This window comes from Ursus americanus, chromosome 24 (assembly GCF_024610735.1).
Source record: "Ursus americanus isolate L20-20 chromosome 24, mUrsAme1.1.p, whole genome shotgun sequence".
NCBI classification, from domain to species: Eukaryota; Metazoa; Chordata; class Mammalia; order Carnivora; family Ursidae; genus Ursus; species Ursus americanus.
This window is the reverse complement of record NC_142150.1, coordinates 1,039,144-1,064,772: the sequence shown is the minus strand read 5'-3', so window position 1 is coordinate 1,064,772 and position 25,629 is coordinate 1,039,144. Positions and strand designations below refer to the sequence as shown.

Genomic DNA, 25,629 nt, shown 5'->3' with positions numbered 1-25,629 from the left:
CCTGGGTGGCACAGTCAGTTAAGCGTCTGAATCTTGGTTGTTTTGGCTCAGGTCATGATCAGGGTCCTGAGATCAAGCCCCCCAATTAGACTCCCTGCTCAGTGGGGAGTCTGCTTTTCTCCTCCCTCTCCCTCTGCTCCACCCGCCCCCATACACACACACTCTCTCAAATAAATAAATAAAACCTTAAAAAAAAAACTTTGAGCAGTGAAACAACCTCAAAAGTGGGAATGGAGTTACACTGTAACTCAGGCTACCTTATATCTGGGCATATATGGTATTTGGGACTCAAAACACAATTATCGCTTTAACTTTGGAAATGCTGAGCAGGGAATCCTGTCACCAGTGCAAAGTAGACCTGCATTGCCTAACCACATGGCTTTTAAAAAGCGACATCAGTAATAACGTGCCATGGAGACAAGGTCACTGCCACACGCCTCCTGCCCAGAGCCAGTGCAACAGCCCCTTGGGAAGAGGCACCCCAGCCTCCAGGTCCAGGAGTGACATTGATCCTGTAGTTCCTATGCCCCTCCCCTCCCCCAGCTTCCTCCAAGGACGCCAGCCTGTCTGGAGCTGCCGGAGACCATACTCTTGCTCTATGCAGCCTAAACTGCGCACCTTTCTTCCCAACCTGCCTCACTCCCACCCCAGCCCTCTAAAATCCCGAGGGCCCCTGGCCCTCCACCCTGGCCCCTCACCCCCCAACTTTTCTGTATATATGCTAATCTGTCCCAATTCCCTACCCCTGCTCTCTCATACCCTTCCTTCACACCCTCTGGGTCCCACAATCATCACCAGCAAATGTCTCCATATCCCCAGTCTCTCTCTGAACATTACACTTATCTTGCTCTGAAGGAACACAGGCTATTCCCTGAGCCCATCACATCCCCTGCTGTCTTTCCTCTCATGCCAGTAGCCACCTTGCTTCCCACCAGCACTTTCCAGCACCTCTGTCCTCTTTCCTTCCCAGGACCCGCACCCTTAGACACTGACACCATCGGCTTGCTACTCCCAGGTATGCGCTCTCCTGCTCTTCAAAACCAGTTTCCTCTCTTCTGTTTCCCTAAGCCTTCCTGGACTCTTCCCTCCCCCCTCCAGGTCTCTCCATACCACAGCCCCCATGAAACCACAGTGGGTGTTCCTCCGGTGCAGTGTACAAGGGTACACTTGTCATGATGTACGACCTGGCTACTCAAATTGTTGTCTTTGCAGTACCGTCTGGGAGCTGGTTAGAACTGCAACATACCTGGTCTCGCTCCAGACCTCCTGGAATCTCTAGGTGATCTGTGAGCCCATTAAAGTTCGATAAGCCCTGATTCACAGCATAACACAGGCTCCCTTGCTGACCACCAAGGATGGTACTGTGTCCCTGGGTGTGGTGGCCTGGGACTCAGCTTCTACTTCACGGAGGAGCAATTCTATCTCCCAGGCCTTCCTACCTTCGGAAAGACCAACTTGCCAACAACGGCCATCCCCTCCTTTTACTATGGATGGAGTTCCAGCTCTTTCCAAAGGCCAAACCCTTTCCCCATTCTCAGACCCCATTCACTGGGGCCAAAGAACTGTAAAGCACTTGCCTTCCCCATGACAGGGCGAAAACGTCAGGGTCAGTGGCCACAGCACAGAGGTCACTGGGAGTCAATGGGAGGCCATGCCAGCTCATAGGACAACTGAGAGCCTCCAATCTGCCTTGAATTGAGGTTTTTGACAAGATCAGCTGTTTGCAATGTGAGATTCCAGCAGGAAGAGTCCCTGAGTCTTCCTGGAGGGTGGGACGGGTGAAAGAAAGCTCAGCTCTGTGATTTCTGTGAGCTGTGCAAAGGAAGGGTGTGCACGATCCAAGGCCAGGGTGTTCAGGGTAGACCAACAAGAGGGCCGCCAGCGCTGAAGCAAGGCTTTACCGTTCTTCACACCACCCCCAGCATTCATCCCTCACTTAATTGCTCAAGGTCAAGGACTATGGTGATGCTCCCTTTCCACACCTCCTTGGTCCAAGAGCACTCCCTCACTTCGCTTCGCTTCTGCTGCCCCTTCAAGCTGGAAACAGCAGGAGGAGAGGTAGGGAGGACTGTGTCTACACACAAGCCGGCCAGGACAATCCAGCAGCGGGTGAAGGCAGGAAATGAAGTCTCCCCTTCTCTCCAGCGACGTACCTTGGAGCACTAGCTCTCATTGGAGAAACCAAAGCAGCATTGTTCCCAAGAACAAAACAGTCCAGGAGAGAACAAAGGTTTTGGCCTCGATCCCTCTCAGGCAGAAGATGCTATCAGAGGCGCTCCACCCTACTCAGAGAAAGGCCGCCTGTCTGGCACTAGGACCAAGGCACAGGTTCATTTATTAGGATCAGGCTCAAGAGTAGTGACCTTTCAGCAGTTTGACGAACACTCAGTACCTTCACTGTTGTAAAAATGAGAATAAAATCTGTTGAGCGAGAAGAGCGGTTTCTAAGAAAACACCACCTGCACAACTTACACTCGGAGAGTCAGGCAGCGTGCTGGGCGGCGGCTGCCACGCCGGTAAGGGGCACCTGGACTCAGACCCAAGGGCTGCCAGTGGCAGGTCAAAGGGACACAGGACTCCCAACAAAATGAATTTGCTGAAATTCTCGTAGGGGAGGAATAATGGAAGCTACCACAGACCTCAGTGCAGAGCCCAGTCCTTTCCTGCAACACCCAGTTTTAGATAAGAGATTGAATTTTAAGAACAAAAATATAAATGAGTACCTACTTTTTGCCAAGTCTTAGGTTTGGCTCTTGGAAAATAGATGAAAAAGACAGAACCCCTGCCCTTGAGTTCACTCGCTCGTGGGGACCTACGAAGAGATTACTTCAGTCCATATAGTCTGAGGTCGTTTGGGGCAAAGATGGGGAGTCTGATGTACCTCACTTTCTGTAAGAGCCCACGACAATAAGCAGTGTTTGAATCATGACCCTGGATCATCAAAAGAGGGGTACACACCTCATATGCGGGGTGGAGTGGGGTACAATTGAGGAAGAGTATCCAGGCAGCCTGTGAGGGGCAGAGGTATGGTATACGTTCATATTTATTACAGCTTCTTCTGTATGCGTGATCAAATGAATCAATGAAGCGGAATTTTTGACAATCCTGTCTTTGGATTGAACTGTCCCTTCCTCCTCCCACCCCCACACGTCCAGCACAGGACACAATCATCTTAATTTTTAAATCAGTTTGAAATAGCGTTTTCTGTGGTTTATCACCAAAAGCATCCTAACTGCAAAGGACTATGGAATTCACCATTTTCCTCACTTATTTGGCTAGAGAATTCGTTTTTAAGAAGTCTATTTTGGGACTAGTGTTTTGGGGACATCATGCTGGGGGGATACACTAGATTAGAGATTAAGGAGACAGAACTGATAAGAAGGTGAATTTACTAATTTAGTGATTTCCAGATAAGACACTTCAAAATCTAGCCCCGATGTCTTGCACCCAGTAACCGTCCTCTTCACCACTTAGCTGCGGACCGCATGAACAAGTATGGATCCGCCCCTGGAGGCTACAGTAGTGGCAATGTAGAATAGATCAGCCAGGTCAAGGAAAAGGCATAAAATGTTGAGATATTTTCTAAAACTCAATATGTCCAGAAGGACAAATGTTACAAAAACATTTTGGCTGTAGTAAACAGAATAAAGAAAAGCAAAAATCAAGTGAATATATATAGTTCATATACAAAAAATATAATCAATCTGTATCTATGGAAAAACTAGGCTTGAAACAGCAGACATCATTTCCAATTCCTTGGAACAGAAAAGCCTCAAGTTACCCAGGCCGTTGCAGTAGACTAGACAGTCTATTCAAAGTTCTATGCAATGACCCTAGAATGCTTAACTTAAAAGAATCTCAAACAACCTCAAACAAGCTATAAAGCTGGGGATACTGAGGCTGAAAAGTGAAGTGCTTCATCCCAACAGTGTGTGTCAGAGTCGGGCTGGAAGCCAGGGCCTCACGCCAAGTGAGGCCCCATGACAGTCTGTTGGTTTGCTCCTCCCAAATCAGTGGATACACCGAGGTCTAGATGAACTTGATTTTCCGGCAGCGTATACCCCTCCCCGTGTTCCAGCGAGCATTGCCACGGATCTGTAGAGTGCTAACACTACCCAAAGAAACTACCTTTAGGGAAAAAAACCAAACCAAACAACCAAAAACACCACACTGGGCTGTGCTCCAGATTCTGGTTTTAGAAGCAGATACTAGTCTCCTTTAAAAGGTCTATCTTGACTCTATTGGGTACTTATTCTCCCAGGGAAGAAACTGTTTGTTAGTAGAATCAAAACAAGGGATACTTAGAAAGCTCCAGGAAAGTCACATTTCCTGGAGATTAAAAATATTTTTCTCCAGGGGTGCCTGGGTGGCTCAGTCTGTTAAGTGCCTAACTCCTGACTTCAGCTCATGTCATGATCTCGGGGTCCTGGAATCTAGCCCTGCATCGGGCTCCACGCACAGCCCCATTCTCCCTCTGCCCCTCCCCCTGCTTATGCTCGCTCTCTAGTAAATCAATAAAATCTTTAAAACAAATATTTGTTTCCAGAGGAACTAGGCAGAGTCAAGAATTTTTTTTTTTTAAAGAATGATCTATGAAAGAGTAACTGACCTAGTCCTCACTCAGCCTACACAAGGACCACCGAGCTTGGCAAACACTGCCAGACGTTCAGACCCGATCCAGTCACAGGAAGGACTTTCCTGGGAGCCCGTCACAGGCTCCTCACTGAACCTGCTTCACAATGCTCACAGCCATCCCAGGAGCCTTTCCTACAATGGAAGAGTTGCCCACTTCGGAACACTCATGCTATAAAAACAGCAATTTCAGCAGAGGAAGTGATTGAGTTTCAGTCAGAATAACAAAGTAGGTTTCCTTGCCTAAACGTAAGCAAAGTTTATTTAAAAGTTTAATAGCTCCAAAAGTTGTGGTACTTGGTCTAGTTCTGAATTAACTGCAGAGCCAACGCAAATCACCTTCTCTAACTGTGACAGATCACCTGAGGCTCTCAAAACCTAGGGTGTAGGAGAGGGGTGCCTGCGCAGCGCCGTCGGTGAGGTGTCTGACTTTCGATTTTGCCTGGGCTTATGGTCTCAGGGTCATGAGATCGAGCCCTATGTTGGGGGCCTTGCCATGAGCACCGGGCAGGGAGCCTGCTTGAGATTCTCTCTGCCTCTCCCCCTTCCTCTCCCCACCACACACGCTCTCTCTCAAATAAATAAATCTTAAACAAAGTATGGTGTAGAAATGGCTTGTTTTATAAAAAGGAGAGTGACCTAACTAGGGAAGTAACTTGCTCGAGGCCACATGGCTTGTCGGCGTCACAAAGCGAGATTCCCTTCGAGGACGCCTGGGTTCCAGTGTCTCTGCTGGTGCCCAGCACCCCCTGCTCCTCTCGTGCCGACAGCCACCCCACTGAGCGCGAGGCTGACGTGCGTGGTCAAGATGGCGACATGGGAGGCTCCCGACCCCACGGGTCCACTGAATCCACAGTTACTCACGGAGCAGCGTGCTCTGAAAAACCCCAAACGAGCAGAGCGACCCCTTCACATCCAGCACATGAGCGGGAAAAAAAAATCATCCCATCAAAGTGGGTAGGAAAGGCTGAGAAACCCCTCACCGTTAACCCCGCACCCCCCACCCTCTCACCTCCCCATCCCCCACCCTCTCACCTGCCAGCCCCCTCGCCCCTCACCCGCAACCCCCTCTACCCCCACTCCTCACCCTCTCACCCCCCAAGCCCCTCACCTCCCACCCCTCAACAGCAACCGACAACTGGGAGGAGACTCAGAAACCCAGAACTTCTCCCTGAGTTGGTACCCCATATTGGGCACCCCAACTTTAAGATCCGCTCCTGAAAGACAAGCCGCCCCCCCCCCCCCCTCAAAAAAACCCCAGCCAGCTTTGGAAACCAACGAGGCTCAAGCCCACACACCCCGGACGGCCGCGGCACACAGAAACAGCCCCTGGAGAGCTCGCACGTGGGCTCACTCACCGCGCGGCCGGCGCAGAAGCGGCCTCTGAGCGCTCGGTCCCCTGCGGGGCAGCGCATTTACGGCGTGGGGCGGCCGGGGGCCTGCGGGATATTCCCCACCGGAAGCCGCGGGCGCGCTCTCTCGCCGCCTCCTGGGCATCTTGGGCGCCATCTTCGCGCCCCGCTCTGCTCTGCTCCCCGGAGACGAGCTTCTGCGCACATCGGGGGTCTGGTCTTTACGGTGACCCAGTTTGGGGGCCGGTAGCCCAGGGGACGCCCCTTGATCTCCTGCTCTGGGCGCCAGGGGGGCCTGCGTTCCGGATCCCACGGGACTAGGCTTCGGACACGTTCTGGCCGCTGCAGAGGCAGCACGGTGTCGCATGACCCCGTCTTTCTGAGCCAGAGGCCCGCTGGCGTGTTCGGTAGCTTGGGCCTGGCCACCAGTTGGGGTCTACGGAGCTGCGTTCAAGGAATGGAGGCCGGTGGAAGCAATCTTTGTCCCCTCTGCCTGGCTGCAGCTGTCTGATAAATAGCTACCGCCCTCAGGGCACAGCAACAGGCAGTGAACCCAGAACTCAGTCTTCCTGTGAAAGGGACCTATTAGCTAGTCATCATGGCTGCTGCCCGAGGCTCTGCTTCCAATCGGCCTGAACCGAGGTGTCGTCTGGGATCAACCCCTTCAGGACACGGACACGTCTTGGCAAACCCTCAAATACTGGGAGCTATGAAAAATGAAATAGGCTGCTTGGATAATCACAAAGCTTTGAGAACCAAGAACTAGGGCAGGATTGAATGAGTTTCAAGAGTCACTGTGCATAGTTACATTTTTTTCTTGTGATTGTAACTTTTAAGATAGATACATTCTCTTGCTGGCTTTCAAATATGCATTACAGTATTATTATTTTTATTTTTTTAATTTTTTAAAAAAAGATTTTGTCAGAGAGAGATCGAGAAAGCACACAAGTGGGGAGAACAGCAGGCAGAGGGAGAGGGAGAAGCAGGCTCCCCGCTGAGCAGGGAGCCCAATGCCGGGCTGGATCCTAGGACCCTGGGATCATGACCTGAGCCGAAGGCAGACGCTTAACCGACTGAGCCACCCAGGCACCCTTATTACCCCATGATTTATTTTATAACTGTAAGTGTATACCTTTTGAGCCCCATCACCTATTCCCCCCAGCCCCCTACCTCCAGTGATCACCAATCTGTTCTCTGTATCTTTGAGCTTCATTTCGTTTTTTAGATCCCACAGATAAGTGAGATCATATGCTATTTGTCTTTTTTCTCTTATTTCACTTACCATAATGCCCTCAAGTTCCATCCATGTTGTCACAAATGGGCAGATTTCATTCTTTATGGCTGAATAATATTCCATTATGTGTATATAATGGAATATATCTCACATTTTCTTTATTCATTCATCCATCCATGGACACTTAGAATATGTCCATATCTTGGCTAGTATAAATAATGCTGCAGTGAACATGGGGGTGCATCTATCTTTTCAAGTTAGTGTTTTCATCTTCAGACACACAGAAGTGAAATTGCTGGGTCATATGCTAGTTCTATTTTTGATTTTTTTGAGGAACTCCCATACCATCCTCCATTTTTGTCATTATGTGTGGTTATGGATGTTAACTAGACTTAATGTGGTGATTATTTTGCAATATATACAAATAGCAAACCATTATGTTGTACACCTGAGAGTAGTAAAATGTCATTTGTCAATAATACTTCAAAAAAAAAAAAAAAAGAAAGAAAGAAGAATGAAAGAAAAAGAAAGAAATTGAAGGCTGATCCGTTCATGCAGGCCCCAGGACAGTGGAGCTACTCTGAGTTCCTGAGGGTGATGGGCGGCAGCAGAGCAAAGATTTGTCAGAAAGGCCTTACCCTTCCTCAGTGGGGCATTCCCCAGTTCTTGGTCATGTCTGTCATCTCCGGTCTCCAAACCGTGGCCAGAGGGGAGTTGTGCCAGAAGAAACCTCACAGTAGCTTCTGATGTGGGCCCCATGGCCAGAGGACGTTGCTGCTCAGCTCATCTGAGGGCACACCTGGAAGAAACACCCAGATTGAGGAACTGCCCAAAATTACAGATCAGGACATGTACTAAAAAGCACCTTTGTAGCCAAAACCTGAAGCAGTGAAACAGCATTATGTTAAATCCCTCCTCCATAAATAGCTCTCCGAAGTTCCTTCTCCCACATACTCTAGTTACTGCTTGATGTCAAAATTGGGAAATGTTTTTAAACTTAGATTTTTGTCTCTTGGGGATTAAATAGTTCACCTCGTTATACATGACATATTGAAAGAGCAGAGAGACCTGGTTCCTGGTTCGAATCTCACCTTTACTAGCTGCAGGAACTTCTGAATCTCAGGCTCTTCACCTTTCAAAGGCAGAAATTCATATTGCCTCTTACATTCTAGTTCCCAGAGTTGCACATGTGCCTCCCACGTCCTTGAGCACCCTCCCGTGATTCTCCACTTGCCCGGTCCCGAGTTATTAAAGGTCTCCCGAACTTCAGGAAACCTTGCCTTAACTTCATCCTCCCTTCTGCACCCACAAACTGCGCAAATATTACCCTTTTCACACCATAAGGACAATGAACTTACTTCTCCATTATATTTTTGGCAGGAAAGACATTTTATCTCTGCAATTTCAATGCCTAATGATACTTATTGACTAAATTAATTACAGCTTTTTAAACAAGTTATTTTTTATTTCTTAATTTTTTTTTTAAGATTTTATTTATTTATTTGACAGAGATAGAGACAGCCAGCGAGAGAGGGAACACAAGCAGGGGGAGTGGGAGAGGAAGAAGCAGGCTCATAATGGAGGAGCCTGATGTGGGGCTCGATCTCCTAACGCCGGGATCACGCCCTGAGCCGAAGGCAGACGCTTAACCGCTGTGCCACCCAGGCGCCCCTTATTTCTTAATTTTTAAAAAGGATTTTATTTATGTATTTGAGAGAGAGTGAGAAAAGCAGGGGGGAGAGGTAGAGGGAGAGGGAAAAGCAGACTCCCTACTGAGCAGGGAGCCTGATGCAGGGCTCAATCCCAGTTCTGGGATCATGACCTGAGCCAAAGGCAGACGCTTAACTGATTGAGCCACCCAGGCATCCCAAAAAGTTTTTATTTTTAGAGAGAGAAAGTGTGAGGGGAGGTGGGGAAAGAGAGAATCTTAAGCAGGCTCCATGCCCAATGTGGAGGCCGACATGGCGCTTGGTCTCACAACCCTGAGATCATGACCTGAGCTGAAATCAAGAGTCAGACGCTTAACCGAGTCACCCAGATGCCCCTAATTACAGCTTTTTTACGAACTGTACGGTGCAACATAAAAATGTTAATCATAAATCATTAATCACTGAATTATTGAAAATAAACTAGTACTATTGAAATTAGTACCAGTACGTATCTTAAAAAAACTCCACAAATCTATGAAGAATTGTAAGTTTTAGGGCACCTGGCTGGCTCAGCAGTAGAGCATGAGACTCTCTTGATCTCTGGGTCATAAGTCTGAGCCCCATGTTGGGTTTAGAGATTACTTAAAAATAAAATCTTTTAAAAAAATGATAAAACTTTCAAGTAAACAACCTTCAGCTTAGTTCAGGTTCTTCCAAATACTTGCATAGTTTGTTTATGCTAAATTTTCATATACAAATGTACTGAGCAAATACAAAGGACACGATGTTACCCATAAAAGTTGGTAAAAGAATTTTATTGTGTGGCTTATGTAGATCTTTGCATTCTACTAACAGAAAAGCATTTTTCCACATCTTATTTGACCTAACAAATTGTGATTTTATCTACATGGCTGCGGTATTACACTATTGAAGAAAACCTTCCTTTCACTTGTACTTTGGTGCAATTATATAGTAGATACCTCTTCGTCCAGAAAATAAAAATATTATCAATCTCAACTTAAAATGGAACAAAGACATTAATACCAAGTTTCTTGCACCACTCGGTAAAAGATTGCAATAAAATCCAAAACAGTATGCTGCTTAACATACAAGATGGTGAGACGTCTGCCAGTTTGTCAAACCTCTGTAGGAATGATTTAGCATCTGGGTTTGTTTTTACTGCGGTTTTCACATACGACAGGTGGAATTGTACCATAATGAAGAATAGTCCCATTCTTCATTTGCTCAAGAGACTCAAATATTGGACTCTAGCACAGGAAATATCTCTTGGGGCTTAGTAATATACAAATGGGTAGAAAAAAAAAACTGCCTTAGGAAAAATTTCACAATTTGACCAAACATCTGAAACGTTTTTTTTTTTTTATCACAGCTTTCATATATTAAAAAAGTTTCCTCCAGAGATGAAGCTTATTTATGAAATAAAACCTAGTCGCTATCATCTGACCCATGTTCTGAGCCCCGATCCGAGGCCTCATTGTTGGATCCCTCTGGTTCGGATTCATTTCCAGAGCCTTGGCCAGAGCCCTCATTATCAGAGCCTCTCTCGGAATCGTGATCGGACTCGGCACTCGGAGACGCGGGGCGGGAGTCCATGTCTGAACCTCCAGAGCGGCTTCTCCCGGACTGCACAGACTCATTGTCAGACTGCTCAGAACCCGAGGGCCTTCTCTTTCTGGCTGGCTGGTCACTGTCTGAATCCTCATCTGACTGCTGTCTGCGGGGCCTCCGGGGACTGCCGGCCTCGCTGCCAGACTTGTTTTGGTTCTCATCAGAATCGCTCTCTGAAGAGGCACGTTTTTTCCGCCGCTCTCCGTCGTCCGAGTCGCTGTTGCTGTTGCTGTTGCGGTGATGTCTGGGAAAGACAAGCACTGGTTAGACTGGCCAATGGGAGACTCGACAAGCAGAGAATGCTTTTAAAATGTCATGGCATTTAATGTTCTATTTCTTGACCTGGATGGTGTTTACACAGGTGTTCATTTTGTGATACTTGTTTGTGTCCTGTTTTGTAAATTTGATCTATTTCACAGTAAAAAAAGGATTAAAAGGAAAAAAGAATATGGCACTTTGGTTATAACAGCATTTAAACAGTAAACGAGGAATCTCATTGGCTTATATCAGGTACCTTTCATCGGAATGAAGCACTTCTCAATTTCATACATAAAATTACAAAAAGGAAGGAATGATTTATTTTTATAAATAAATTCATAACAGCAGAAGTGAAACCCAGGATCTTGCTTGGCTGTAGACCCTGAGGAATTAACCCCCTCCCACGGTTGGATGAGTGGGACTCATCCCCGTCTTATCAGACACCCAAAGAGCAAAGGCACCTTTTCTATCCATTATCTGCTGCTGCACTAGGGCCCTCCACCAGCACAAGACTTACTTAAGAGAAGAAGCTGGGGCTAAAAGGCTTCTGTAGCTTGCTTACTTCTGCTCTGAGTTTCCCTCTACTTATCAGTTGATGGGTTAAAGGGAAAGGGACTTGTACCTATGCTTGAAATAGTGGCGACACCCAGGAAATCTTGGCTTCCTGGAGGCTCTGAAGGAAAGAGCATTCCCTTAACTGCTGTGACAGCTGCTCACAGCCCAGAGCTTTGGATGGGAGGACATACTTCTGTGGCATATTCCTGTTTTGGTTTCCATGACAAATATTCCTGGAAAGGAGTATTAAATCCTACAGGGTTCAGTCTAAGAAGGGAGAAGACGATGAAATACATTCCTCTGTTTGGAAATGAAACCATCTCTGCATCAGTGAAGAAAGCGTCTTTGTGCTTAAATCTGAAAGAAGAAACCTAGACATACAATATGTAATTCAAGTCACTCTGCGTGGACATGAAGAGTGACGAAGAGGAGGACACTGTATTTCCATTCTGTATATATACACTAAAGGCCAGTGGGCCTCCTGGGATCCAATTCCCACCACTCTACCTGGCCAAATGAGCAAACACTTCATGATGGTCAGGACCAAGTTTAACTGATAAAATTGACCCAAATCAACTTGTTCTTGACCTTGGATATAGTTTAGCAGCAGCTCAGCCTCTCACAAGGAACCTTCTGCCTACACACTTTAACAATGCTCATTCCAAACCAGACATCTCATTGCTCTGCTCACACATGCCTCTCACCACTGGCAGGGTAACACTGGCCACAAAGGGCAAAGCAACCCCAATGTATGTCAGCCTTCAGAGAAAAGGGGAACTGCAAGTCATATACAGATGGTTCCCTAGAGCTCGCTACGTAGGAGGCCAGCACCCCCGCTAGCACCCTCAGCTCCCTCAGCATGCTAACCAAGACTCAAACAGCCTTCCTTTTACAAAGCCTGTCTCCTACAACCCTCCCCTCAACTCCAGATTAGGTATAGTCCCTGGAGAGCAATAAATGAAACCTTAAGTGATAACGCTTATCCCATGATAATGTGGTTTTTGGTTTATCTGTTACTCTCCACTGCCTCTAAGGCATAAACTCCTTGACGGCACAGTCTGATTCTTTCCTCTGTATCCCCGGCACTCAGCACACTATCTCATGGAATTCTCAGTGGATGTTCAAGTGACTGTGGAATGAAATGACAGCCATCAGAAGAAATACACAGTGTGGTACAGCATTCAGAGTCCCAGTCTGTGGATCCAAGTTGGGGGGAACCTCCAGCTTGAAGGACAAGCTTAGGACAAGTAAAATCAAAGACTGCTTCTCCAGGTGCGCCATGAGCTAAAGGACAGTACTGGACAAGCGGTCTAGGAAAAGCCCTTCATGGAGCAGGCAGAGCTGAGTCACCACCGCAAGAAAGTCCCATCTCCATGTGACCAGGATCAGGCTACTCTAACAGTTTTAGCTGGTCTGGTAGTGTAACAAAGTGATACATTTCACTTAGAAGGATGCCATCCAGGGGCGCCTGGGTGGCTCAGTCCTTGAGCATCTGCTTCGGCTCAGGGCGTGATCCCAGAGTCCTGGGATCGAGCCCCACATCAGGCTCCTCTGCTGGGAGCCTGCTTCTTCCTCTCCCACTCCCCCTGCTTGTGTTCCCTCTCTCGCTGGCTATCTCTGTCAAATAAATAAATAAAATCTTTAAAAAAAAAAAAAGAAGAAGAATGCCATCCAAAGCTAGAGCGTATTAAGCTAAGTGAAATACGTCAGTCAGAGAAAGACAAATACCGTATGATCTCACTGATATGTGTAATTTAAGAAAGAAAACCGATGAACATATGGGGAGGGGAAAAAGAAAAAGAGAGGGAAACAAGCCATAAGAAACTCTCAACAACAGAGAACAAATTGAGGGTTGATGGAGGGAGGTGGGTGGGGGATGAGCTAGATGGGTGATGGGCATTAAGGAGGGCACTTGTGATGAGCACTGGGTGTTGTATGTAAGTGACGAATCACTGAATTCTACTCTAGAAATCAATACTGCACTGGATATTAACTCCTTAAAATTTAAATAAAAAAATAAAAAAAATAGCAAAAAATAGTAATAATAAAATATAGTAAAATAAAATAAAATTTCACTATTAAAAAAAATAGAAGGATGCCATCCAGGAAATTTCAGCTAATACCCACAGAGAAATAAGATTTCAAAATAGGTTTTTTTCTCTGAGGGACGAACATGTGACAGGACAAAATGACAGTGCTAGAATAAGTTGTGTGCTGAGATTTCTGCCAGCTTTGACATTCTAAGAAGCTGGAGGGAAGACATTTTGTCATAGTGACCACTCTTATCTTTCATTAGAAGAATACACTAAGGGAACAATTCCTACCCTTCATCAGCAATTTTAAGTTTATCTTCGTCTGAAGAATCATCACTTGACGATATGATGGCTTTCGATTTTATTTTGCCCTTCATTGAAGGAGGCAGACGTTCTGGCTTGGGCTAAAGAAAGAAGACCAAACACAACAGATTATTCAAGACTCTCAGGTTACATTACATTAGGACACCTTGTTAAACTAAGTTTGCAGTGTAATGATAACAATCAAACAACAGCCAATACACTTCAAAAAGAAGCATCTGTGCTTCAAGAAACTGCAGGGAAAGAATGTATTCTGATGTAGTGTGATCATTCCTGCCTACAATGGGGATGAAAACCACAGTATTATAAACTCACAGCCTTCTTCTTCTCCGCTCTTGGGGGACGGCGCTTTTTCGGTTTGGGGCCATTTTCGGTTTCGTCATCGTCAGATCCTTCTTCTCCCTTTGGAGGTCTTACAAAGTGGACATCAAGAGAAAGTCTGTCAAGATTCACTCATACCTAGAAACTCTAAAACTACTTTGTCATCGACACATATTCATTCTGAATACTATTCTCTATGCGTGCTCTCCTCAACCACACTGTCCCTCCTCAAGGGCAGAGGCCATCAGCTACAGTCGTTTTACATAGCTCAGGAGTGTGCAAAAACCATGGATTTCTGTGACGTCTACCAAATAATTACGTTTCTGTCAAGTCCTCTGATTAACCTAAGATAAGCTTGAATCTTGCACTTGGTGGAGGGATGGAGGATGTGACAAAAGACCCAGGCTCCAGACCTTACATTTTTCCTCTCCTCTTCCTTCCTTCCTTCCTTCCTAGCTACTCATTCTGGGCCTACCGGTCCTATCATAGCTTCCATTCCACAGGTCTGTGTCTGGAAGAATTCACGAGGCACTTCCCCAAGTAGAGGCAGTGAAGGGCTGGGAAGAACAGGTCTCGCTAAGGTAGCTGACTGGAGGTTCCTGGACAGGGGAGCACCACAAGAGAGGAACGGGACACATCAGGGGCACCTCCAGCTGAGGGATGGGCAGGGTACCACTTAACAGCAAATGGCACTGGGAAGATTCGAAGTCCCTTCTTTCACATTAATTCACATTTTATACATCTAGCAAAACTCGAGGTGGGCATCGTTATTACCATTTTACACAAAGGAAACTGAGGCTCAGTGACTTTCCTAAGATTGCACGTGGACAATTAGTGTGGACACACCCAGTTTTCTCATTCTAAATTGCATACATTTTCCCACAAATAAATATTACAATTTTGAAGACATAAGAAAGGCAATGATGACTAACTTGCAGCTCTCACAGGAAAGCTGTGGAGATGTGTGGAGACTCCAAGTTCTCAGGGGATTTGGTGGTGGAGTCTATCTTAGGATTATTATGATTAAAGTAGAAGTGGGGGAACAAAAAGCTTCACTGTCTGGAAAGATCAAGTGATCACCAGGTTTCACGAATTCTAACACAAGATTCAGGTGAGAGGTCATTTGTCACCTTTATGAAGCTAGTCACACACACTGATAATACCTTCTCCTCTTTTTCTTCTTTCTCTCACCACCCTCGTCTTCTTCGCCTTCTTGTTCACTACCACTGCCCTTTCTTCTCTTCTTCTTTTTGGATATAGGCAGGTCATCGTCGGTATCATCGTTGACAAATTCATCAAACTCTCCTCCCTTTTTAGAACGCTGAAATCCAAACATGACTACAATCAGTTCTCTCCTGGCTGGTGGAATGAGGCCAGATCCTATCAGTCATTTGACAAACAAAAGATCTTTTTTTACCAAGTCACAAGGAAGGGGTGCTTGATGAAGCCCAATGTTAAAGACTTCTAATTAGGATGAACTGTTCAGATGTCAAACATCATCAACTACTTAGGCCTCTACGAGGTACAGCGTGCTGGACTAACCCTGGAATGCATTTATAAGTACTGGATACCACCAAAAGCACTGTGTTGGAAGAGTGTCTCTCAGCAAAGGAGGAAGTCAAACTTAAGAATTAAGCACTGAGTAAACACAACCAATGATATTTAGCTCTAGGAGTCAAACAACAGACACTGCGGCCATCAGTATGAGCAGGAGTCCCATCTTACCCGTCCACCACCGCCACCTCTTTTCTTTTCTTTTGTTGCTTCAGTCTCTCCAGTAAACATAAGAATATTTTTGGTCTTCTCTACATACTGGGCCCGCTGTTCCAAAAGTTTCTTTTGCTCTTCCTTTTCTCTGAGACGTTTCTCTTCCTATGAGGGAGAAAGAATAGGAAAACACTGCATCAAAATGTTATGTTGAAAAAATATCATGACCATCAGAAGGACTTCTTTTTTAACATACAAGGTGTATGTCTGCACACAATTCTTTAGTTCTAGTATAACTGCAAACACAATAAATACCTGTTCTTTAAGAAGTTTCTGCCTTAACAGTTCCTTTTCTTGCTCTTGTTTGGCCCGTAATTCCCTTTCCTCTTCATCTTGTTTGCGTGCCCGGGCCACATGGTACTGGGCCTGGCTCAGTAAGTCAGAGCATTGCCTACAACATTTCAGATTCACAGAGACATGAATGCAGTTGGTACACTTTTTGTTCAAAAACTCAGAGCATCTGTTTTCCTTATACTAACTAAAAAGTCTGAAGCAGGATCATTAGCTGATATCTAAGGGATATTTTAATTAGCAAAATTAACTCACTTTCTCAAAACTCAAGACTGTCAACTACAGTAACTTTCCAAAGTATAAGCGTCCTCTCCAAGCACAAATATAAAAATTTTCAACATTATCTTCACATGTGACTCAAAGAGTCAGGATAGCTAGAAAAGTATTTTTTCCACACAATTTAAATACTTGTACTAAACTGACTTTGTCATATTCCCTGAAAGGACCCTTAGAAAAAAAGCCTTGACCCAGGCTGGGGAGTCCCACAGAGGAGTGGGAAAGACTGACCCCTGGAAGGCCACCCAGCGCACACTGATATCACTGCCTCACCCAAAGTCACCTTCCAGAAGTAGTAACATTACCTGGCTTCTGTAGCAGCAAGGGCCAAATCGAATCTCATTTTGTCTCCCACTTTACTCAAGTAACTGAAGTATCTAAATGGAATGAGAAAATAAAATACTTTGCTTAAAAAAAATTCTAATGAAACAGGCTCTTTACATTTTTATTTTTATATATATATATATATATATATATATATTTTAAAGATTTTATTTATTTATTCGACAGAGATAGAGACAGCCAGCGAGAGAGGGAACACAAGCAGGTGGAGTGGGAGAGGAAGAAGTAGGCTCATAGCGGAAGAGCCTGATGTGGGGCTCGATCCCGGAACGTTGGGATCACGCCCTGAGCCAAAGGCAGATGCTTAACGACTGCGCCACCCAGGCGCCCCTGGCTCTTTACATTTTTAATCGGCTCTACAAAAATAGTCTGAGAATAGGTTTACATATTGACTGACTTACATGAACCTGTTTGATACATGAAAGGCTATCATCTCAATAAAACTATAAATGAAACTCACTTAAAAAAAGACTCTCATCAATATAACACTCAATATGTTTAATAAAAAACAAGTTCACAAAGTTAGTCATATTTAATATTTTCAGTAAATTCATAAATAACCAAAAATCAGCTCAAGCAACAAATATTTACTAAACACTGTATTTACTAAATATGCATGGAGGTTAGGAGGTGTAGGCCATGAAAATACTTGCAACAAATGTACCAGGCAAGGCAAGAAATGCTTATTTAAGAATTTAAATAAGGTTGGACAAAACCTGAAGAGATGTCAGGTTTTGATTTCACCACTAACTGAATTAGAAACAAATCCTATGAAGGTAAATTTTGAGCTAAGCTCAATAAACCTATTCAACATTTTAAGAGGACAGGCCTTAATAATCTTAGCCCAATAAAAATTAATATCCCATGAAAGACACACCAGTATAAGTAGTAAAACCAATATAAGTGAAGCCTAAAAATTTCAAGTGTGTAAAATGCTGGGTCATTTTATTGTCAGATTAATGAAAATCTAGGGCAAGCCTGCAAGGCTAGCCAGCCAGTTCTAGCAGAGGCTACATGATCCAAACCTGGCAAGAACTGGGCCAGTTTGGTGCCACCTGGTGGCAGCTGTCTGCTTTGGCTTAAAAATCACTGGAATGCTTCTAAATAGAAATTCTCTTGAAGGGAAATGATTTTCAGCACCTTTTGAGACAAATGGATTGATTGATTAATGATTTTATTTATTTATTTGTCAGAGAGAGAGAGAGCACAGCAGAGGGAGCATCAGGCACAGGGAGAGGCAGGCTCTCTGCTGAGCAAGGAGCCCAATGTGGGACTCATACCCCCTGAGCCGAAGGCAGACGCTTAAGTGAGCCACCCAGGTGTCCCGAGACAAATGGATTTAAAGAAAAAAAGCATTTCAAAAGTTGTTTCTACAAAATCTTTACCTATGTGCAAGCTCCAGTTCTTTCACAGCATTAAGTACTTCCTTCAGATTACTCTTTTCATCTTTCAGAACAGAGGTAGCTAATCTTTGCAGGACCAAGGCCACATTAAACATAAGTACTGTATCACTGGGGGCCACATGTCTAGCCTATTAAGAAACAAAGCAAATACTTCATATAATCGAATGATGTGAAAAGGATTTTAGCCAAATAGAGTGTTACGTATATATATATATATGAACATGCATAAAACAGAACTGTAAAAAAATACAATGCACCACAGAACTAAATGAGAATAATGAGTTTTTCTTCTTACCTTTAGCAATGTCTGTTTGCACTCTTGTAACTTGCCACACTTGAAGAGGGCCCGGGCCAAATACAACACAACTTCAGTGTTCTGGTGCTTATAGAACTTTCTGAGGCAGTTTTCATACTATAATAAAAGAAAAAATTAGTTAAAATACAAAAAGGATTAAATAATGTTGTCATCATATAACAAGATTTCAAGTGATTTTAAAGCTATGTGAAAAGGTATTTTACCTTTTGAGTGGTTAATTTAATTTAGTTAATTAATTTATTTTTTAAGATTTTATTTATTTATTTAACAGAGAGAGACAGCCAGCGAGAGAGGGAACACAAGCAGGGGGAGTGGGAGAGGAAGAAGCAGGCTCTTAGTGGAGGAGCCTGATGTGGGGCTCGATCCCAGAGCACCGGGATCACGCCCTGAGCCAAAGGCAGACGCCTAACAACTGTGCCACCCAGGCGCCCCATTGAGTGGTTAATTTTAAAGAATAATTTGAGAATGATTTTTGACATTCGCCAGGATACACTTTCACAACATGTATATCTGCTTTAAAAAAACCCAAAAAACCCACAACTAGATACTCAAAATAGTTTTTCCATTTGAAACTCGGACCAACACTGAAAGGATAAATAGATGGGAGGGCCTTTTTCATATCTCTAGCAATATTATCTAGAATCAGCTGACTGACAACTTACTAAAAGTTACACGCCTGGCTCCTCTGGGTTAATCTCTCTACCACCTTTCTTTAGGATCAGTGGAAACTACTGCCAATGAGCATGTGAAATCTCACAGTTGTGGTTGTTAACTTCTTGGCAAAACCAATATATAGCAATACTGGTGTCAATTTTGCCATGAACACTTCACTTTTGACCATGGAACCTATCCTGTCATAGGTAAGATCTTTTTCATGGAAGGTGGTTAGAGAGTTTCCCCTTGAATATCCCTGGTAATTAATTTGCATTTTTAAAAGGCAACATTATCACTCTGCAGATCAGGAAGGCCCTACCTCCAAAAACACCACCCCTGAGACTACCATATGCAGTCTGGATTTTATAAATCTTTGTGACTAGTGCCTTTCAAATATTCTGAATTTGATAACAATATCCACCCTTCTTAGACAAAAGGTTAACCACTTCCAGGAGCCTGACTGCACTTGTCTTCTACCTCTGGTAAGAACCTTGTTTTTTCTGACCATACTATTTCCCATAGAGCCTAAGAACCTTTTTACTTTTTAATATGCTATAGATGCTAAATATATATATTTTTAAAGATTTTAAACTTACAATCCTGAACTCAAGAATCACATGCTCTACCTACTGAGCAAACCATGCACCCCTAGATGCTAAATACGATTTTTTAACTTCAAGCTCAAGCTCTCCACAAATACAAAAAGCCTAACAAGATTCTACAGTGATGAAAACTAATCCCTATGGAGTTTTTCTTTTTTTCCAAAATGTCATTTAACCTTTCTGAAACTCGATTTCTCCCATCTGAGAAAGAAGAGTGTAAAACAAGGAAACAAATATTAAATCCTCCTATCTTCTGGGTACTTACTGATATACTAGGCATGTTAGTACCAAGTATGGTATCTAGTACTCTTCATACTGGATCCTCATACAATTCTGTGAATTTAAGGTACACGATCTCCATTTTATAAATGGGGAAACTGGTTCAGAGAGGATGTCCTTTGCCCAAGGCATGCGATTAGGGGTAGCACCAGGACTCATATCTCTGTTTGAACACCAAAGACTGGCCTTAACATTATATGACTGTAAGTCTCTGAACAGACACAGTATCACATGCTCCACGGCAGGGTCAGAATGGTTAAGAAAACATCTGTTCAACGATCAACACAATATAAAAACATCTTGGAAGATAAACTGTTACCATCTGAACGGCACTGATATACTGCTTCTGTTCCACGTAGATGTGTGCTAGGTTCAACCACACATCACTGATATCTGCTGTTGCTTCTCTTACTTGGGCAAATACATCACGAGCTTCACGAAAATATCCTTTGTGGGCCAAAACAGCTCCTAAAATTATAAAAAGGCTCACATTTAAGAATGTTCTAATTGTAGCCAGAAAAACAACTGAAAGTCATATTTTAAAACAACTATGTTTATTACTTTTAGGGAGAAATTATGATCTACAAACATTCCTGTGAAAGCACTTATTTCACACATCACTACAGTTGCCCGTGTCTTATAATCACCTATGCCATTAGCAGCATACAGATTCTTTGCATCATTTCTGAGTACTTGTTTATAGATGGCCAGAGCACGATCCTGATGGCGCTTTTCCTATAAAAAGAAACAAGCATTATAAAACAAAATTCAAACAGGAGTCAAGTGTCAGTTTTGTTTTAAAGAGACAAAAAGGAAAAAAAAATGAAGAGACAAAAAGTAATTACCTTTTCTCGATCCCGGGTGGGCTGATGCAAAGTCTGGAGCCAGACGTTGCCAAGCGCCAGCATAGAGTAAGTATCACTCTGCGTAGATGGTTGTTTTAATATCCTCTCAAATTTCTTCTGTCCTGGACCCCATTCTTGTTTTGCTAAATGAAGATTACCAATCAAAGACCAAGCATCTGGATGGTCCTGAAACACACATGTGTTAAGAATCAAAATCTGTAATTTGGATTCAGAGTCATCAATCACCTTTCCATGATAGCTGATTACTGAAGAGGTTTACAAGCTACATTTACAAATCGAGAGTGGAGATGGATTCATGAATTGTAAAATCAATTTAGTGTATAATTATCAGCATAAGAAATGCAACAGAATGGAATATAGGAAGGTCATGAGTGTACAGCACATGGCGACAGCACATAAAGATTTGCAAAACTTTGATTTTAGTTGTTTGTATACACACGCGTTCTAGGCTATGATGTAAAGGCTATTTCTGTGGGCCACAATCAAAGAGGTTAGATGACTTTTATTCTCTAGTATCTTTAACAAGTAAAAATAAAACAGGGAGATGTCAAGATATGAGACATATGATAGACATTAAAATGAGAAACTGATTTACTATGAAAATAAAAGGTGAGAATATTATTTTTCAAACCTGAGAGTTAATACTACCAACCTGATTAATTTGAAGAGCTTCCTTAAACCAATCTGAAGCCTCATAAAAATTTCCTTTATCTCTAGCCATGGCTCCTAGGCGCAGATAGCCTGAAAATATACATTTAGAAGTTTTTATGTTTAAAATATTAGCTATAAAAGATCATAATTTTTAAGTCATACTTTCAAAATGATTGTATTTTGTTAATTCATTCATGCAATGAACAGAAATCCCACAGGTGAAAAATACTAAGCACCAATAAAACTAATTAATAATCTAACAAGTTAAAGAGCAACTCTGTCACCATCAAGTCTCACTCTTTGAAATCTCAGATTTATCTCTGCCTGTCTATTCCCAATGTTAGCACCCTGGTCCAAGTTCTTATCTCTACCACAGTTACTTAAAAAGCTTGGAGCAGTTCTGTTTCCAGTTTCTCTCTGATGTACCACGCTGTCACTTTTTCTTAAAAAGCTGCTTGTCTTCTGGCAAAACAGTGAAAGCATGGACTACTAGGGATTACTAGTTAGAAAATCTGGGCTCTAACTGTGGGCTTCCACTTAAACAACAATAAGAAAGTGTCACACAAATGCAAGTTGTTATTTTCTCCAGAAAATGTCACTCTCCTCAGGCAACTAACAATGGCTTACTATTGCCTATCAAACCAATTCAAGTTCAGCTGGGCATTCAATTAAAATCTTACTTGTTTTAAATCACTTTTGCATCCATAACAGCATGATCAGGGCCAAGTTAATAGCTCCTGATTTAACCAGAGTCAAAATATCATAGCTTTAGGTTCTTTCAAGGGAAGTATAGTATTATAAATTATTTTTAATTAAAAACTTTCCAAATTTTACAATATCTAGTGTGTAAAAACTCAAGGTAGGACATTTTAGTAATAATTATTTCCAAATAAAATAGTGTTCTTTCTTACTATTATAAACATTGCAAAAATGTTAACAGGAAATCAGAGCAAGAGCATCATAAAGGTACATCCATCACCAAATAAGCCAAGGAGTTCTTCAAAGTCTAATAAAGGTAGCTTACCCACTGAAGATCGCCTCCCCTATGAAATATATGGTTCAACTGGTTTTTAGTTATTTCTTTTAGTTTCTAGCGTAAATTTAAGTGAAGCTGCATTGTTTTGTTTTGTTTTTTTAAAGCCATAAATTTGCCTTCAAGGGAAAGGCGACATTATAACTCACATTTTTTTACTATTGGTTCTAAGAAAGATTTTTTTCAGGCTGAATTTTGCTGCTGTTGTGGGAATTTTAATTCATAAAAAAAGTTTACAATTCTTGAGACGCCTGGGTGGCTGAGCCTTCGGCTCAGGTGATGATCCCAGGGACCTGGGATTAAGCCCTGCATCAGTCTCCCTGCTCAGCAGGAAGCCTGCTTCTCGCTCTCCCTCTGCCTGCTGCTCCCCCTGCTTGTGCTCTCTGTCAAATGAATAAAATCTTGAAAAAAAAAAGAAGTTCACAATTCTCACAGTCAACATAATTAGGATGTTCCCGTAAGATGTTTTTATATAATTTTTCTGCTTCATGGAATTCACACATTGCCTCATAGAGCCTGGCTAAATTATATGATGTTGTAACAGAAATGGCATTATAGTAATGCTCGTCATGCTCAGCTTCTGCCTTTGCGCGATCCAATGACGCCAAAAAGTATTTCTAAGAGAAAGAAAAGAAAATTACATTGTTAAAAGATAGTTAATCCATCTAAAAAAGTGTGCATCAACTTGACAGTATGTAAGAAGGGAATATTTCCAGTTCCCTACCTTTGCCTCCCCGAGATTTCCAAGTCTAAAATGCAGGGCACCCACATTATTCAGAATCTCTGGCGGGACATCGGCCTGCACTTTCTCCTGAAGGATCCGTGTAGCTGTTCCATAAGCTGAAAGGGCACCCTGTATTTTCATGGTGGAAACAAGAAGGTATAAGTGAAAATGAAAGGGAGAAATACTACACCACACTTTCAAAAAACACATCAGATAGAAGACCAAAAACACTGCTAAAATACCTGTATATCAGTCTGTTCTAAGATCTGTGCCAATTCAATCCAAGCTTCAACATCATCAGGATACTGTTCTGTGACCTTTTTCAAATGACCCTGGGATAAAAGAGATCATTAAGCTGAAGCAGGCTTACTGCAGCAACTATGGGCTGTCAAGGTAAATAGTGGTAGCTACTCTACCTTGTTTAATACGTCAACTGTTTGTTATTTCAACCGGAACAAAGCTCGGCTAACAAAACCGCTTCCATCATATCTCTACTAGCAATAACAAGAATGAGGCATGACAGTCTAGTGATAACTATCAGAAAATAGCTACAATTTTTAAAAATGTACCTTGGCAATATCTCGTTTTTCTTGATCTTCTGAGGCAGCATATAGCGAGCCAAGAATTTTCATAGTTTCATAATTATTAGGATAAGCTTTCAAAACTTTCTCAAAGCACTGAGATGCATTTTCTTTGTCACCTCGATAAATATACATTTGTCCTAAACCAAAAAATGGCAGCACAAAAGAGGATGAAGCAAACTGTGTGGCTTGATAGTAGTACTGGAAGGCTTGGTCATAATCTTCCTAAAAGATGAAAATCAAACAAGACCAAGAGTATGTACAAAAGTTTATCTTCCTTTTCATGTGCGAAAGCTTTTAAAAGACTTGAAACACTATGAAACAAAAGAATTAGATATTTAGAGAAGGTTTAAAATGATCTTACCTGAACGTGGAATGATCTAGCCAGCTGATAACAACTTTCTGCTTGCATAGCCTCCACTTCTGTATTATGGAATGCATGGAGAGCCAAGTGCTGGACTTTACTATAATCCTGAACAATGGGATCCAGAAATCAACTGAGTCAATTCAAACAACTCTAACAGTCTCAATCATAAGGCTTCCTCAAATTTCATTTTTAAAATGTGTTCACTAGGGGCGCCTGGGTGGCACAGCGGTTAAGCGTCTGCCTTTGGCTCAGGGCATGATCCCAGCGTTATGGGATCGAGCCCCACATCAGGCTCCTCCGCTGTGAGCCTGCTTCTTCCTCTCCCACTCCTCCTGCTTGTGTTCCCTCTCTCGCTGGCTGTCTCTATCTCTGTCGAATAAATAAAATCAAATCTTTAAAAAAATAAATAAATAAAATAAAATGTGTTCACTAAATTACCAATAACAGTGCTGTATCCAGAATTACGAATCATTTTTCTCATTCTCCTTGCATATACATTCATTTACATAGACCTTAACACCTAGCCATCACATCTATTACTTTATTTAATCCCACAACAATCCTTTGAGGTATCAGCCCTATTGTTGTGATGAGAAGACCTGAGAGGTTAAGTCCCTTATTACTAGTAAAGGGAACAGTTACAATTTATTGAGAACTAGTATATACTAAGCACTGTGGTAGGTATGATACTTACAATTATTCTAGCCTCCGTCGAAAACCCTTCAAAGAGTATCATTATTACCATTTTATTGATGGGGAAATGGAGGCTTAAAGAAATAAAGTGTGTTGTCTAAGGTGGAAAAGCTAGAATCTGGATTTAATTTTTTTCTGACTCCAAGGAAATACACAAGGGTAGCAAGCTTAAGTGACGGGATTTGAATTCAGCTCTCTTCAGATGCATGGGTCATGACTTTCCCATTAGACCTGACTTAATTTGGATTACAGAGCTAATCTTCTGAGAGTTTCAAATTCAGAGTTCATATGTTGGGAGTAGGAAACAACTTTCTGGTTTTAATAGGGATATATTTTATCCATTTGATAGTAATCTGGTCTGGAGAGCCTTTGTTTGGTCAATGGTCAGTTTCAACTTTTTAAAAAAATATTAGGAATAATAATGTGATTGCTGTTCTTAATAGTAACTGTTTTCCATTAGATAAGTACTTAATATGCGCATGACATTGAATCCTAACTGCCACTACTCAAACCCTATAAAGTAGGTTTTATTACTGTTTTACAAGTGAGGAAATTAAAGTTTAGGGAAATTATTTGCCCAAAGCCACATAACTATATAATGGTGGTACCTGAATTTGAACCAAATGATTCAAACTCTACACTTGGAATTAGGTTGCACAGCCTTTCAGCTAAATTTATATATTGCTCCCTGGGATGAGGGTAAAGGTCAAATGTTGGGTTTGGAATATACTTTAATTTTTCTATTTTTATTACTCTTTGGCTCATGACACATCTTTTAGGGAATAAAATGGTTCCATTTT

General features: G+C 42.7%; 1 protein-coding gene across 1 annotated transcript in view; it reads right to left on the bottom strand.

Annotated features, from left to right (window-relative positions):
* Positions 1-9,663: 9,663 nt before the first annotated feature.
* CTR9 (CTR9 component of Paf1/RNA polymerase II complex) overlaps positions 9,664-25,629 on the bottom strand; it is a 28,911-nt gene continuing 12,945 nt past the window's right edge. Inside the window, exons 8-25 of the mRNA XM_045796491.2 lie at positions 24,134-24,241; positions 23,758-23,994; positions 23,431-23,520; positions 23,189-23,317; positions 22,898-23,081; positions 21,433-21,521; positions 20,760-20,945; positions 20,562-20,649; positions 20,234-20,382; positions 18,359-18,475; positions 18,046-18,191; positions 16,624-16,695; positions 16,007-16,142; positions 15,710-15,856; positions 15,148-15,305; positions 13,979-14,075; positions 13,634-13,746; positions 9,664-10,740 (exon numbers count right to left, since the gene is read on the bottom strand). Coding sequence (XP_045652447.1) covers positions 10,314-10,740; positions 13,634-13,746; positions 13,979-14,075; positions 15,148-15,305; positions 15,710-15,856; positions 16,007-16,142; positions 16,624-16,695; positions 18,046-18,191; positions 18,359-18,475; positions 20,234-20,382; positions 20,562-20,649; positions 20,760-20,945; positions 21,433-21,521; positions 22,898-23,081; positions 23,189-23,317; positions 23,431-23,520; positions 23,758-23,994; positions 24,134-24,241 — 2,673 coding nt within the window. The 3' untranslated portion in view covers positions 9,664-10,313. The remainder of the gene's footprint in view (positions 10,741-13,633; positions 13,747-13,978; positions 14,076-15,147; positions 15,306-15,709; positions 15,857-16,006; positions 16,143-16,623; positions 16,696-18,045; positions 18,192-18,358; positions 18,476-20,233; positions 20,383-20,561; positions 20,650-20,759; positions 20,946-21,432; positions 21,522-22,897; positions 23,082-23,188; positions 23,318-23,430; positions 23,521-23,757; positions 23,995-24,133; positions 24,242-25,629) is intronic.